A 17078-nucleotide genomic window follows, 5' to 3' on the forward strand; every position below is an offset into this window, starting at 1 on the left:
AGTTCAACTTTGGATCCCATTGGAACTTCAGTGTTCTTTGACTTTTGGTAGACCTATATCGATTTACTCTTCCTTCGACATATCTATTGTCTCATAGTTGAGTTGGCTTTAGTTGTGCCTCATCTTGCAAGGTTGCTCTTTGAGGTGTTGCAACTTGATCACGACAGATCCACTGCTCATTAGTGTGTTCTGGCTTTGAAATAACTAGGTGACGCTCTCTATATCATTCCCTAACGCAGTTAGTTTCCTTTTGTTGGTTTTGTTTTAGCTTTTTAGTTTTGGTTTAGTTTCTTCAATAAAGTCCATAAACTCTATGAGTTTTTTATGTTTTTTTTCTTCTCATAATTCCAGAAACTTAGTTGAGTTTCCTCCGTGTTCTTAGTCTCTTTAAGAGAGTTATGCTGGTTAGCGGCTAAATTTTCTGTGATGTCATTGCAACAGACTATATTCAATCAAATAAATAGACGAACACAATATTCCCCAAATATAATCTCTTAAATCATCATTAAGTGTATTATGACCCGGAAATGATGCTAAAAGAAAACGATTTTTAAGATGCCATGCCCCAGTCGTCCGGGGGGGCTGGGGATGCTGCTGGATTCTCTTGTACACTATGGTGGTTAATTTAATCAAATCATTAAGGTGGCAGGATTAGGATTTGTCTCTAAATTGAGATGATTATAATTCATGACCCTTAATGAAGCTATAAAATAATTCTAGCGACTTCTGTTTAATTAGTTGGGTAATTGCTTTCAATCCTTAATTAAGAAAAGCTTGATTTGAACGAATATCAAAAGTTGGAAGAGCAAGATTGCTCAACTAATTTTATGTTAGTCACGGGTCAATGTTCCAGACTTTTGAATAAAATGCCATATGTTTTGAGAAAAGCGTAATGTTACACCTAACACATTCATTGATCAAATTTAATATATATGATATAAATAATAATCGTAATTAATTTGTGGGTAATGTCAAAGTGTCAATTTCTTCCTTCCCGTTTGGCCTATGTAAGATTTGTCCTACGAAATCGGTTTGTAACGGATGCCAAAATATTCTAGTGACTTTTATTTTTTTAAGGGAACGACAGAGACATTAATTTTAATTATTTTAATTACTAAGTCATCTTCTTTAATTTAATTTAAAAAAAAATATACAATTAACTTCAAATCATTTGTTTGCATGTTGTACTATCCATGTTTTATTTTCTTGTTGGGCCATTTGGGCCTGTCACTAATTTTTATCTTGGCTTTGAGCCACCTGGTGGGCTTCCTCAAATGACTTTCTCCTCTTAATTTAACTTTTTGCTCTGAAGATGGGTGATTTGGGCTCATTTAGTGGCCATTGCTGAAACTGGGGAAGAAGAGACATTTAACAAGAAAATCATATGTGACGCTTTAATCCTTTCTAGCTTTCATCCGATACTTCAAAACCGATAACTAGGACACGTGTTATAATATGAATGAGTGGACTTTAACATTATCTTTGTTATAGTTACATAGAAAAATTTCTCCACATCCAACTAATTTCATTATGAACCAACATCCGCGAAGAGAACTCTTATTTGTGCAAAGAACTATGATGCTGAATTTTAATAGTCCCACTTATTTCATCATAAAAGGCCTCTTTTTTCAATTCGTGAACGGTGTTGGTGATGGTACCCGATTTAGGATGATTTTAAAATTTATTATTAGGGAAATAACCCTTAATGCCACTGGTTTTTAAGTTTTAAGTAGAAATATTAGCCCTCCCCAAAATTTTTATAAATACCATCTATAAATATATATTTATTGTCAACTTATTGCTTACCTAACACTTTTTCTGAAATTTACCTCCCGCCAATCAGCTCTCTCTTAGCTCCGTCTCTCACTGTCTCTTCACTCTCTGGTCACTCTGCTCACTCTCTCGTTGCTCATTGTCACTCTCTCTTATCTTCCTCTCTCAGCGGAATCTGTTCATCGAAGATCAACACCATCGTTCACCTTAAACAGGTACTATTCATTGACATTTTCTTATGGCTTAGGGTTTATGGGTTTGTATGAAATTGGTTTACAGGTTTGTTTGAAATTGGTTTGGGGTTTGAAGGTTTCTCTTAAATTGGTTTAGTGGGTTCTCTGAAATGGGTATAGGGTTTAGGGGTTTCTCAGAAATTGGTTGAGGGGTTTCACTGAAATTGATTTAGGGCTTAGGCATCATAGATGTATGATTGTTTTGAGGGTTATTAGGCATCATAGATGTATGATTGTTTCCTTGAATTTTCGTTCAGGTGCTGCTGTTTTTTTTTTGTTTCACTAGGTTTCAAACTTGGCACTGATTTCGTTCCAGAACCCTCTCCCTTTCTTTCCTCAAACCCTCTATCATCGTCCCTCTGTCAACCATCGTCGTCTTTGTTCTCAACCTCTCACAACCTCCACCTCTTGTCAATTTCCTTCCTCCACAATCAATTTTTGTCTGTCATACTTAGAAACCCAAAAATCACCAAATTCCAAGACCTAAACTGCTGCCTTGCATCCATATTGGTCTCAGCAGTTTGGCAAATTAAAAGGTGTGTTTTGAATGGCATTTAATTTGGTTGGTTTGCATTCAAGATTTAGAAAGAGAAGAGAGAAAACAAAAGAAATAGCAAGAGAGGTTTGAAGAGGATGAAGAGCCGTGAGGCACCTCTGTGTCTCATATGGGTTTTTGTAGTAGTTATTAATTGGTATTTGATGGCTTACTATGGGTCTTTATGACCAATATATGTAACCTTCTTACAAGTCTAATTGGTATCTATTTTCTTTCTTGAAAATGATATCTAAAGTCAAAGACAATTAACCTGTGTATATCATTTATAACTTGTATGCTCCTAACCATATAATACTTTTTGTTTTAGAATAATGCTTGTTAATTTGACATATTTTTGCTTTTACTCTGTTTGCTAACTTTAGGGCTTGCATATTGAATATGGATAAATTCTCTTTGTTTTTCATATTCTCTTGTGATTATTTGGAATTTCAGTTTGGGGATGAATATTCAATGTCTAAACAAAGGACAAAGAACCATATGTGGTGTAATATGAGTTCTTTAAAAGTTTGTTGTTTTGTGCTTGATCATTGTCTGCTTAAAACAAAGCGGGGAATGAGTGAAGATGGGAACATGTCACCAGCAGGTGTGGTTTAGAGAAATGGGGCCATGGATTTTACTATAAGCTAACTCTTTAAGCTTTTGCTTTTCTTTTTTGTGTATGGATACTTAGAGAACTCTGTTTATGAGGTGAACTTTTAATGTTTTAATTGTACATGTTTTTTGTGTATGGATACTTAGAGAACTCTGTTTATGAGGTGAACTTTTAATGTTTTAATTGTACACGTGTAACAAACATTTTTTTTACAGTTTTGATGGTTTATTTATTCATTTATCTTTGATATTGATAATGCAGACAATACATACAAACCTCTTATTTTGTTAAGAAAAACTAAAGCGATGGTGCCAATTTCATTAATTTCCTTACATTTGAAAAGAGGGCCTATTGGAGTCATTATTGTGGTTGCCATTGATTGATAGGATGTTCCATTACATTATACCTTGAAGTCAATAAATTGTTTCCTGATGTCTTTTTGTTGAATTGTTCTCAATTAGGCTTCTGCTACCGTACATTCCTATTGTAGCTTAAGCTGTGTCATGATTATCTGGTGTATGGAGATGTGTCTTTAGATATTTAGTTAATTGTCAATGATCATGTAAGGTAAAGACTTAAATCCTTGTGAGACAGAAATTGGAGTGAGAGACAAGTAATTTGAAGGACATATGAAAAACAGATTGAGAGACAAGGGTTGAAAGACAAAATTGAAATTGCCCCTGCCACTGCAATTATGGTATTCAAGGAATTTGATGAAATGGCCCAGCTGAAGCAACAAGTGGAAACCGGATTCGAACTATTTCGTAAGTTTGCAAAAATAGTGGATTTAAAAGGAAACTGGGACAACATCACTGTGGGTGGGGTCATGAATATTATGGGTCGCGGTCGCCACAATTGAAGAGTATGCAACTTCGAATGTGGCAACAGCAACAAATTTGTGACACTTTAATATGACTTTGGACTGGCTGTAAAATGTAGTGGAAACAACATGTAAAATGAAATCATGTTTAGGTGGCCTCTTTTTGTATTAAGTAACTATGAGGTGGCCTCTACTTGTATTATGTAAGTTTGAAAAGTAGATTTTATGGAATTATGGTGCTTCTTTTTATATTTATGCGTATACAGTTTATCAATGTCCAGTACAATGGCGATATAGAGGCAATAAATCCGCAATATTCATGTGTTTAATGGCAATATGATGTCAATAAGTGTACAATAGAGTTGCAATACGATCATTTTGCAGTAGGTACTGCATCAACATGGTTTGTAAAATATCTTAGATGAAAAAAATTAAAAAAAAAAGTAAACCAACATTAAATTAAAAATTGGAAAAAGGTTGAAGTATACATCCCTTAAAAGACAGATGACCTATAGTACACACCTTCAATATGGACTATATATATACAAATCATGTCTTGCATCACCATCACATCCCCTCTTAAATTACAGAAACATGCCACCACAAAACCTCATGCTCCTTCCTCTTTCAACCCCTAAATTATCCATCGAATGCCCAATACTAGATGGTTGCTTGGGCGGTGGGATACCCTGCATCATCGTCCTCAATCTTTATATGATTCCACTCATTCGAAGCCATCAAAACTGAGAACTTTAAGCAAACCTTGTCTTCCATGTTTGTATTACTAATATGATGCACACGATCCAACAGTTCAGCAAATGTGATGGTCCGTGGTACTATTAAGCATTTTGAGTCACCCCATTCGTATTTGCACATCTTCTTTGAGGTTACCCATATTTCATTATAGCAAACCAGAATAATAATTGTCTCTATTTCTGACCATGACAAAACAACATTTCATTAACAGATTTGAAGCCACGACCAAATCACTGCAATACAACCACAATAATCAGGCAATACAATAGCAATATAACAGCAATATAACAACAATACAACAACAATATAACAACAATATAACAACAACACAGCAACAATAAAACACCAATAACACAGCATTGAACAATGTGTCATCACAATTACACTATACAAATCTAATATATCAAATGGAAAATCCTAAGTTTCAAGATTCACATATCCTGAGCAATCTCAATGCATTTGGTAAAAACCCAGATGGATGAGCATCAAGATTCAAAAACATTACCCAAAGTAATTAAAATAAAACCAATTTCAAAGCAACCCAAGCAATCAAAATAAAACCTATTTCATAGAATCCCACATATATTAACAAAATGACCATCAACACCTCCTATTGGAGGTCAGCAATGGAGTAGAGCTTCAAGGTTGCAAGCAGCTGTGACCTTACGTTATTTAGAAGACATGCCTAGAAGATGGGGTCGATGAGGGGTTTCCAGATTCAGAACAAAGAGATGAGGACAATTTAGACCAAAGAGAGCTAGAGAGACAGAGCTGCGTGAGAGGGATACCTCTGCACGAAAAGAGAAGGAGAGCTGAGGTAGAGAGAGATAAAGAGAGCGAGAAGAGAGAGAGGGGGGGGGGGAGAATACAGAGCTTGAGAGAGAGAGAGAGAGAGAGAGAGAGAGCTTAGAGAGAACTAAATTTCAGATAAAGTGTTATGTGGGCAATAACTGGACAATAAATATATATTTATAGGTGGTATTTGCAAAAATTTTGGGGAGGGATGATATTTCCACATAAAACTTAAAAACGGGTGGCATTAAGGGCTATTTCCCATTATTATTATTAGTGTGAAGGATTTGCTTGTATAAGGTTGATTGTTTTGTCAATCAAAAGTATAGATGATATTCTTTCTACTCAAAGGTAAAATACGGATTCTCGCTTATCTTTTCTTCTCAAAAACGAGCTTCGCTTAGCCATGCCGTCTGAGCTATATATATATATATAAATTAAAAAAAAAATATTTTTTTTGGGCAGAAGGGCAATTTAAAACTCTCCCAATTGTAAACATCAAAGCCAAAAAGTGCCAAACTCCAAACTTTCTACTTGATAAGTGATCCACCCAACCCAACCCAACACAACCCAAATCCAACAAAAATTCCTTAGGCCCAACCCAACTGTTCCTTTCACTGCCTCCCTCGTCTCTCTAAATTCAGCAGTCACTTCCAATCCAAGCCAACACCAGACAACAAATCCACCACCACCAAATCAAAGCCAGATCTCTTCTTCTCCTTCTCATTGATCTAATTTAGATCTGGCATTTCCCATTCCCTGAGATCCAATTCCGATTCGGATCTCTAATGATGGAGAAGTCATGCACTCTTCTCGTCCACTTCGACAAAGGCACACCAGCCCTAGCCAACGAGATCAAAGAAGCCCTAGAAGGAAACGACGTCGAATTGAAGATCGAAGCCCTCAAGAAGGCCATAATGCTCCTCCTCAACGGCGACACCATTCCCCAGCTCTTCATCACCATCATCCGATACGTACTGCCCTCCGAGGACCACACAGTCCAGAAGCTCCTCCTCCTCTACCTTGAGATCATAGAGAAAACCGACTCCAAAGGCAAGATCCTCCCGGAGATGATACTCATCTGCCAGAACCTCCGCAACAATCTTCAGCACCCGAACGAGTACATCCGAGGCGTTACGCTGCGATTTCTCTGCCGATTGAACGAGGCCGAGATCATCGAGCCTCTGATCCCTTCGATTCTCGCCAATTTGGAGCACCGCCACCCATTTGTTCGACGAAATGCCGTGCTGGCGATCATGTTCGTGTATAGGCTTCCGCAAGGGGAGACATTGCTGGATAGCGCGCCGGAGATCATCGATCGGTTCTTGGCCTCCGAGCAGGACCCTTCCAGTAAGCGAAATGCTTTCCTTATGCTCTTTAATTGCGCGCAAGATAGGGCTGTGCATTATTTGTTTACACATATCGGTAGGATTATTGAGTGGGGTGAACAGCTCCAAATGGTCGTCTTGGAATTGATTAAGAAGGTCTGTAGAGTGAATAAGGGTGAGAAATCCAAGTACATTAAGATTATTATATCACTGCTGGATGCACCGTCGAGTGCCGTTGTTTATGAGTGCGCTGGAACGCTTGTGTCGTTGTCTTCGGCGCCTACGGCCATAAAAGCAGCAGCCAACACTTATTCTCAGTTGCTGTTGTCGCAGAGCGATAACAATGTGAAGTTGATTTTGCTGGATAGGATTAGTGAGCTCAAGGCTTCGCATAGGGAGATTATGGTTGAGTTGGTTATGGATGTGCTGAGGGCACTGTCAAGTCCGAATGTTGATATTAGGAGGAAGACTCTTGATATTGTGCTTGATTTGATTACGCCCAGGAATATTAATCAGGTTGTGATGATGTTGAAGAAGGAGGTCGTGAAGACTCAGAGTGGGGAGCTTGAGAAGAATGGGGAGTATAGGCAGATGTTAGTGCAAGCAATATATGCATGCGCAGTTAAGTTTCCTGAGGTGGCAAGCACGGTGGTGCATCCTCTGATGGATTTCTTGGGCGATTCCAATGTTGCTTCGGCCCTGGACGTGGCCGTTTTTGTGCGTGAGATTATTGAAACCAACCCCAAGCTGCGTGTTTCTATAATAACAAGGCTGCTAGATACTTTCTACCAGATCCGCAATTCGAGGGTTTGCACTCATTCCCTCTGGATTATCGGGGAGTATTGTCTCTCGCTTTCTGAAGTTGAGAGTGGGATTGCAACCATTAAGCAGTGTCTTGGGGAGCTCCCATTTTACACGGCTTCTGAGGAAAAAGAGGCACAAGATGCTACGAAGAATTCTCAGGTGGTAAGCTCGACCACTGTGTCTTCTAGGAGGCCTGTGATCCTTGCAGATGGGACCTATGCCACCCAGTCGGCTGCACTGGAAACTGCTATGTCTGCACCTGTCCTGGTTCAAGGATCTTTGGCTTCTGTGGGGAACTTGAGATCATTGATTCTCTCGGGTGATTTTTTCCTTGAGACAGTTGTAGCTTGCACATTAACGAAGCTTGTTTTGAGATTGGAAGAGATTCAGCCTTCAAAGGCTGAAGTGAACAAGGCAACTACACAGGCATTGTTGATCATGGTCTCTATGCTTCAATTGGGTCAATCCTCGGTCCTTCCACATCCGATTGATAATGATTCTCGAGATAGAATTGTTCTTTGCATTCGGTTACTATGCCATAAAGGTGAAGAAGTAAGGAAGATATGGCTAGAGTCATGCAGACAGAGCTTTGTGAAAATGCTTGCAGATAAGCAGCTCCTTGAAACAGAGGAAACTAAAGCTAAAGCTCAGATATTGAGTGCACAACCAGATGACCTTATTGATTTCTACCATCTTAAGAGCAGAAAGGTAAGGCAGCGTTAGGCTTTTCTTGTCTCAATTCGGATAGAACGCTAAAACCATTGTTTTCATCACATAGTTTGGAACTTTGGATGCTTTTTTATATGTGCTAATTTTTTTTTTCAGGGTATGAGCCAACTTGAGTTGGAAGATGCGGTTCAAGATGATCTCAAACGTGCTACTGGAGAATTCACAAAGGATAAAGATGATGCAAACAAACTCAACCGCATTCTTCAGCTAACAGGATTCAGTGATCCAGTTTATGCTGAAGCCTATGTAACAGTTAATCATTATGACATTGTTCTTGATGTTACCGTCATCAATCGAACTAAGGAAACCCTTCAGAATTTGTGCTTGGAGTTGGCCACAATGGGTGATCTCAAACTTGTTGAGCGTCCACAAAACTATACGCTAGCTCCGGAATCAAGCAAACAGATAAAGGCAAACATTAAGGTCTCTTCAACTGAAACGGGAGTTATATTTGGTAACATTGTGTACGAGGCTTCTTCAAATGTGCTTGACAGATCGGTTATTGTTCTCAATGACATCCATATTGATATAATGGATTACATCTCTCCTGCATCATGTGCTGACGTGTCATTTAGGACAATGTGGGCTGAGTTTGAGTGGGAAAACAAGGTACACTGATTTGATATGGTTTTGCATTTTATTTTATTTTTAAATTTTTTGTGCTTCATTGATATGATCATTAGGTGCTTCTTTGAAATGGTTTCACAATGACCCAAAACGATATGATGCCTTTGAACCCGATTACATAATCATCAATTGTTCATGTAATGCCTAAGTTCACGAATGCCAATGTTCAGATAAGGCTTACAAGACATGCATTTATATGATGAACCTCTTTAGTGACATTTACTGGTTATGATTATGATGATGCTGTGCCAGTAATAAAGCTGTAATACAATAATTATGGTGATGGTTATTATGGTTATAATGATAGTTGTGAGCTTTCTAATGGAATAGATTCAATAGTATGTCAATGCCTCATGCTAGTGGATACATTGTGTGGTTGTTGCACCATACATGATGCAAATTGGGTAATTTCTTTCATGTTAATCTAATTCCTGCTGGATAAAGGAGGCTCTTGCAGATGGTGCTGCTTCTGAATCATCCTTGGTTGTTAGCTCATGCATCATCTTTACTTATCTAGTGCTTGTGGACTTGTGTTTTCTTTTCTCACATCAAATGACAATGTGCTTCTTACATGTCCTTAATTATGATTCTTTTTTACAACTTGATAATATTTCCTTTCTGTGGACTTGTGTTTGGGTTCTCCTCCAAAAGCAAATGTGTATCTTATATGTCAGTTTAAAAATTATTTCTTGTCATCCTTATTGTAATTTTGCTCTTGGTAGATGCCTTTGGATTCTACCATGCATTAACGCACTCTTTTCCCCAGGTTGCTGTAAATACTGTTATTCAGGACGAAAGGGAATTTCTGAACCATGTTGTTAAAGCGACTAACATGAAGTGCCTGACTCCACCGTAAGTTTTGGGACTCTATTAACCATGTTTATCATTTACTCTGTTGCATGTTGAAGAAATAAATAATTCTTTACATGATGCACAGAATAGTACGTAGCTATTTACATGCAACCATACAAAGATATATACATATATATAATTCCATACAACAATCATTTAAGAAGGTTACATAGTTGTCGATGGTAGTGCCATGTTGTCCACCCCTACAAATGTGCACACGACTTAAAAACTTAGCGACCATGTCATAATGTGAATAAAATACAGTTCAACTTTGACATTTTCAATTGGTGCTTATACATGTAACATGCATATAAGAGTAAGTGTATTTTCTTTTTAGTCTCTTTACGCCTTCTGAGCGGATGATTGATGGTCATTAATTTCTGTTCATCCCTGGCTAATTGGGCATTAGATCGGCACTGGAAGGAGAGTGTGGAGTCCTCGCTGCAAATCTGTACGCAAAGAGTGTTTTCGGGGAGGACGCTTTGGTGAATGTGAGTGTTGAGAAACAAGCCGATGGTAAGCTAAGTGGATACATCAGAATTAGAAGCAAGACTCAAGGCATTGCCCTCAGTCTTGGGGACAAGATCACCTTGAAACAGAAGGGCGGCCTCTGATTGGACACAGCCTAATTTTGCAGCTGTTATTCTTGCTTCAACCTTTGTTAGTATTAATCTGCTTGCAGCATGAGGCCTATCTATATTCATCTCACTTGCTCTTTTCGTGTTTTTACTGAGGATCGCGTTTGTTATAGGATTCTTTTGCTTTTTTGCTTTTCCCAGTAAGAGGATGGTTAGGACATATTGCTGCTATCCACAATATATTCAAAGTAATTTTGTAGCGATGCCCACCGTATACATTTCTGTTGTTAATTGTAACATTTCGTGTTTTCAATTTGTATTAGCTGTTGCTATCCCGGCGAGTTTCGCCTGTCACATATTTTAATATCAAGTTTATGTACTCATTTTCTTTTATCAAGCTTTGTGTGAGTTTTCCAGATCATTCCTTCATCTTTTGCAGTTGGCTTGGGGAAGTTTTACCCATGTCTGTCATATTGTTATTCTTTTATAGAAATTAGATTGATTCAGATATTTTCGGAAAATTAAATTAAATCTCCCTCCACATTGTTATGGTAGATTGGATATAAGATGCATTTTTTCAGCTTCGATACCTTAAGTTAGATACTTGAGTAACTTAAGAATTTGTCAACTTTGAGAAAAGAAATAAGTCGTATTACATTGTTGGACCAGTCTGTAATGTGTTTGCTCATCCTTATTATTCCAATTGAAACCATTACTCACTAATTCCATGAAATAAATAGTTCAACACAATACTGAGGAACGATTTTTACGATCCCATGCCCCAGTCGTCCAGGGGAGGTGGGGATGCTGCTAGATTCTCTTGTACAATATGGTGGTTAATTTAATCAAATCATTAAGGTGGCATGAAAAGGATTTGTCTCTAAATTGAGACGATTATAATTCATAATCTATAAAATATCTCTAGTGACTTTTGTTTAATTTGCTCAACTAATTTGATGCGAGTCACGGATCAATGTTCCAAGTTTTTGAACAAAATAATATATGTTTTGAAAAAAGAATAATGTTACACGTAACACATTTATTGATCAAATGTTTATTGAACTTAACAAATATGGTATAAATAATAATCATAATTAATTTGTGGGTAACATCAAAGTAAATTTCTCCCTTCCCGTTTGGCCTATGTAGGATTTTCCCTACGCTACGAAATCGGTTTGTAAAGGATGGCCACAAGCTTTATATGCCAAAATATTTTTAGTGACTTTTATTTTTTTGAAGGGAAAGACAGAGACATTAGTTTAAATTATTTTAATTATCAAGCCATTTTCTTTATTTTAATAAAAAAATATACAATTAACTTCAAATCATTTGTATTGTTGCGAGCTTGCCTTTTATATTGTTACCTTTCTTTTCCGTATTTTTATTAGCAAGGCCCCACACTTGTTTTATTTTCTTGTTGGGCCCTTTGGGCCTGTCACTAATTCTTGAATCTTTATCCTGGTTCTCACTCTGTATGTTTCATGGGTTTTTTTGAGGGAGTTTACTAAAACACCCAAAATGAGAAATAAATGTAAAAAACCCAAGACTATTTAAAAATATAAACACACCCAAAACTCATCATTACATATACTCAAAACCCATTTATAAACAAACCCAAAAAATTGACTTTAGAATTGATTTTGGGTGTGTTTTTATGTTTAAATAGTGTTTGAGTTTTTTTATAAATACATGTCTAGAATTGGAATTATTTATAAATTTGTATTTTTTTTAATGAAATATATTTTCTTCCCAAAAACCAGCGCTATGCCGTCGCGGGCCGATTTAAAACTCTCCAAATTGTATAGACATCAAAGCCTTAAAAGGTTCAAACACCAAACTTTCTACTTGATAGATGATTCAGCGCAACACAAGATAAATTCAGCAGTAGTCACTTCCAATCTAAGCCAAAGCCAACACCAGACACCAAATCGGATCCACCACCACCAAAACAAACCCAGATCTCTTCTTCAGTTCTTCTCCTCCTTCTCATTTCTCTCATTTAGATCCGGCATTTCTGATTCCCTGATATCCAATTCCGATTCGGATCGCCAATGATGGAGAAGTCATGCACTCTCCTCGTCCACTTCGACAAAGGCACACCAGCCCTAGCCAACGAGATTAAAGAAGCCCTTGAAGGAAACGACGTCGAATTGAAGATCGAAGCCCTCAAGAAGGCCATCATGCTCCTCCTCAACGGCGACACCATTCCCCAGCTCTTCATCACCATCATCCGATACGTACTGCCCTCTGAGGACCACACAGTCCAGAAGCTCCTCCTCCTCTACCTTGAGATCGTAGAGAAAACCAACTCCAAAGGCAAGATCCTCCCAGAGATGATCCTCATCTGCCAGAACCTCCGCAACAATCTTCAGCACCCGAACGAATACATCCGAGGCGTTACGCTGCGATTTCTCTGCCGATTGAACGAGGCTGAGATCATCGAGCCTCTGATCCCTTCGATTCTCGCCAATTTGGAGCACCGCCACCCATTTGTTCGACGAAATGCCGTGCTGGCGATCATGTTCGTGTATAGGCTTCCGCAGGGGGAGACGTTGCTAGATAGCGCGCCGGAGATCATCGACCGGTTCTTGGCCTCCGAGCAGGACCCTTCCAGTAAGCGAAATGCTTTCCTTATGCTCTTTAATTGCGCGCAAGATAGGGCTGTGCATTATTTGTTTACACATATCGGTAGGATTATTGAGTGGGGTGAACAGCTCCAAATGGTCGTCTTGGAATTGATTAAGAAGGTCTGTAGAGTGAATAAGGGTGAGAAATCCAAGTACATTAAGATTATTATATCACTGCTGGATGCACCGTCGAGTGCCGTTGTTTATGAGTGCGCTGGAACGCTTGTGTCGTTGTCTTCGGCGCCTACAGCCATAAAAGCAGCTGCCAACACTTATTCTCAGTTGTTGTTGTCGCAGAGCGATAACAATGTGAAGTTGATTTTGCTGGATAGGATTAGTGAGCTCAAGGCTTCGCATAGGGAGATTATGATTGAGTTGGTTATGGATGTGCTGAGGGCACTGTCAAGTCCGAATGTGGATATTAGGAGGAAGACTCTTGATATTGTGCTTGATTTGATTACGCCCAGGAATATTAATCAGGTTGTGATGATGTTGAAGAAGGAGGTCGTGAAGACTCAGAGTGGGGAGCTTGAGAAGAATGGGGAGTATAGACAGATGTTAGTGCAAGCAATATATGCATGCGCAGTTAAGTTTCCTGAGGTGGCAAGCACGGTGGTGCATCCTCTGATGGATTTCTTGGGCGATACCAATGTTGCTTCGGCCCTGGATGTGGCTGTTTTTGTGCGTGAGATTATTGAAACCAACCCCAAGCTCCGTGTTTCTATAACAACGAGGCTGCTAGATACTTTCTACCAGATCCGCAATTCGAGGGTTTGCACTCATTCCCTCTGGATTATCGGGGAGTATTGTCTCTCGCTTTCTGAAGTTGAGAGTGGGATTGCAACCATTAAGCAATGTCTTGGGGAGCTCCCATTTTACACAGCTTCTGAGGAAAAAGAGGCACAAGATGCTACGAAGAATTCTCAGGTGGTAAGCTCGACCACTGTGTCTTCTAGGAGGCCTGTGATCCTTGCAGATGGGACCTATGCCACCCAGTCTGCTGCACTGGAAACTGCTATGTCTGCACCTGTCCTGGTTCAAGGATCTTTGGCTTCTGTGGGGAACTTGAGATCATTGATTCTCTCGGGTGATTTTTTCCTTGAGACAGTTGTAGCTTGCACATTAACAAAGCTGGTTTTGAGATTGGAAGAGATTCAGCCTTCAAAGGCTGAAGTGAACAAGGCAACTACACAGGCATTGTTGATCATGGTCTCTATGCTTCAATTGGGTCAATCCTCGGTCCTTCCGCATCCAATTGATAATGATTCTCGAGATAGAATAGTTCTTTGCATCAGGTTACTATGCCATAAAGGTGAAGAAGTAAGGAAGATATGGCTAGAGTCATGCAGACAGAGCTTTGTGAAAATGCTTGCAGATAAGCAACTCCTCGAAACAGAGGAAACTAAAGCTAAAGCTCAGATATTGAGTGCACAACCAGATGACCTTATTGATTTCTACCACCTTAAGAGCAGAAAGGTAAGGTAGCATTAGGCTTTTCTTGTCTCAATTCGGATAGACTGCTAAAACCATTGTTTTCACCATGTAGTTTGGATGCTTTTTTTATATGTACACTTTTTTTTTTTTTTTTTTTTTTTTTTTTTTCAGGGTTTGAGCCAGCTCGAGTTGGAAGATGCGGTTCAAGATGATCTCAAACGTGCTACTGGAGAATTCACAAAGGATAGAGATGATGCAAACAAACTCAACCGCATTCTTCAGCTCACAGGATTCAGTGATCCTGTTTATGCTGAAGCCTATGTAACAGTTAATCATTATGACATTGTTCTTGATGTTACCGTCATCAATCGAACCAAAGAAACCCTTCAGAATTTGTGCTTGGAGTTGGCCACAATGGGTGATCTCAAACTTGTTGAGCGTCCACAAAACTATACGCTAGCTCCGGAATCAAGCAAACAGATAAAGGCAAACATTAAGGTCTCTTCAACTGAAACGGGAGTTATATTCGGTAACATTGTATACGATACTTCTTCAAATGTGCTTGAGAGAACAGTTATTGTTCTCAATGACATTCATATTGATATAATGGATTACATCTCTCCTGCATCATGTGCTGACGTGTCATTTAGGACAATGTGGGCTGAGTTTGAGTGGGAGAACAAGGTACAGTAATTTGATATGGTTTTGCATTTTATTTTTATTTTTAATTCTTTTTTGTGCTTCATGGATATGATCATTAGGTGCGTCTTCTTTGAAATGGTTTCACAATGACCCAAAAGGATATGATGTCTTTGAACCCAATTACGTTATCATCAATTGATCATGTAATGCTTATGTTCACGAATGCCAATGTTCAAATATGGCTTACAAGACATGCATTTATATGATGAACCTCTTCATTGATATTTAATTGTTTGATGTTTCTGGTTATGATTATGATGATGCTGTGCCGGTAATTAAGCTGTAGTATAATAATTATTGTGGCTGTTATTATGGTTATAATGATAGTTGTGAGTTTTATAATGGCATAGATTCAGTAGTATATCAGTGGCCTCATGCTAGTGGATACGTTGTATGGTTGTTGCACCATACATGATGCAACTTGGGTAATTGCTTTCATATTATCTAATTACTGCTGGATAAAGGAGGCTCTTGTAGATGGTGTTGGTTCTGAATCATCCTTGGGTGTTAGCTCATGCATCATCTTTACATATCTAATGCTTGTGGACCTGTGTTTTCTTTCTCACATCAAATGAGATGTCCTTAATTATGATTTATTTTTTATAACTTGATAATATTTCCTTACTGTGGACTTTTGTTTGGGTTCTCATCCACAAGCAATGTGTATCTTATATGTCAGTTTACAATTTCTTTCTTGCCACCCCTGCTCTTCCTTGGTAGATGCATTTGGATTCTACTATGCATTAACACACTCTTTTCCCCAGGTTGCTGTAAATACTGTTATTCAGGACGAGAAGGAATTTCTGAATCATGTTGTTAAAGCGACTAACATGAAGTGCCTGACTACACCGTAAGTTTTGGGACTCTATTAACCATGTTTATTATACACAGAATCACAGAATCATACATATCTATTTACATGTTGAAGAAATAAATTATTCTTTTCATGATGCACAGAATCATACATATCTATTTACATGCAAGCATACAAACATACATATATATATATATATACATATGATATAATTTTCTACAACAATCATTTAAGAAGTTGACATAGTTGTCAATGGCAGTGCCATGTTGGTCACCTTTACAAGTGTGATACGTTACCAGTGCTTGGTAGAATGCACCTAATTGATGGAAGTGGAGTAGTGTAGCACACGTGACGTAAAAACTTAGCCACCATGTCATAATGTAAACAAAATACAGTTCAATATTGACATTTTCCATAGGTGCATAAATACTTGTAACATGCATATAGGAGTAAGTGTATTTTCTTTTTAATCTCTTTACGCCTTCTGGGTGGATGATTGATGGTCATTAATTCCTGCTCATCCCTGGCTAATTGGGCATTAGATTGGCACTGGAAGGAGAATGTGGAGTTCTCGCTGCCAATCTGTACGCAAAGAGTGTTTTCGGGGAGGATGCTTTGGTGAATGTGAGTGTTGAGAAACAAGCAGATGGTAAGCTCAGTGGATACATCAGAATTAGAAGCAAGACTCAGGGCATTGCTCTCAGTCTTGGGGACAAGATCACCTTGAAACAGAAGGGCGGCCTCTGACACCAAGCCTAATTTTGCAGCTGTTATTCTTTGCTTGAACCTTTGTTAGTACTAGTCTGCTTGCAGCATGAGGCCTATCTATATTCATCGCACTTGCACTTAATTTTTGTGCTTTTACCGGGGATCGCATCCGTTATAGAATTCTTTTGATTTTTTCTTTTTCCCAGTAAGTGGATAGTTAGGACATATTGCTCCTATCCACAATATATTCAGAGTAAATTTGTAGTGATGCCCACTGTATACATTTCTTCTGTCAATTGTAACATTTCATGTTTTCAATTTGTATTAGCTGTTGCCATTAATACCCCCAGCAA

General features: G+C 38.4%; 2 protein-coding genes across 2 annotated transcripts; both read left to right on the forward strand.

The window, feature by feature from the left end:
- The first annotated feature begins 6089 nt into the window (after positions 1-6089).
- Positions 6090-10837, forward strand: LOC103327401 (coatomer subunit beta-1-like). Its single transcript, XM_008229717.3, has 4 exons — positions 6090-8362; positions 8480-8992; positions 9777-9862; positions 10272-10837. Exons 1-4 carry the CDS (start codon positions 6311-6313, stop codon positions 10474-10476), a joined length of 2856 nt encoding a protein of 951 aa, XP_008227939.2. The 5' UTR covers positions 6090-6310; the 3' UTR covers positions 10477-10837.
- Positions 10838-12245: 1408 nt separating this feature from the next.
- LOC103327400 (coatomer subunit beta-1-like) lies at positions 12246-17049 on the forward strand. Its single transcript, XM_008229716.2, has 4 exons — positions 12246-14543; positions 14673-15185; positions 15968-16053; positions 16560-17049. The coding sequence occupies exons 1-4, from the start codon at positions 12492-12494 to the stop codon at positions 16762-16764; spliced, it is 2856 nt and encodes a 951-aa protein (XP_008227938.2). The 5' UTR covers positions 12246-12491; the 3' UTR covers positions 16765-17049.
- Positions 17050-17078: the final 29 nt, after the last annotated feature.

The sequence above is a fragment of the Prunus mume genome, linkage group LG4, assembly GCF_029339155.1.
Source record: "Prunus mume cultivar Tortuosa linkage group LG4, ASM2933915v1, whole genome shotgun sequence".
Lineage (NCBI taxonomy): Eukaryota > Viridiplantae > Streptophyta > Magnoliopsida > Rosales > Rosaceae > Prunus > Prunus mume.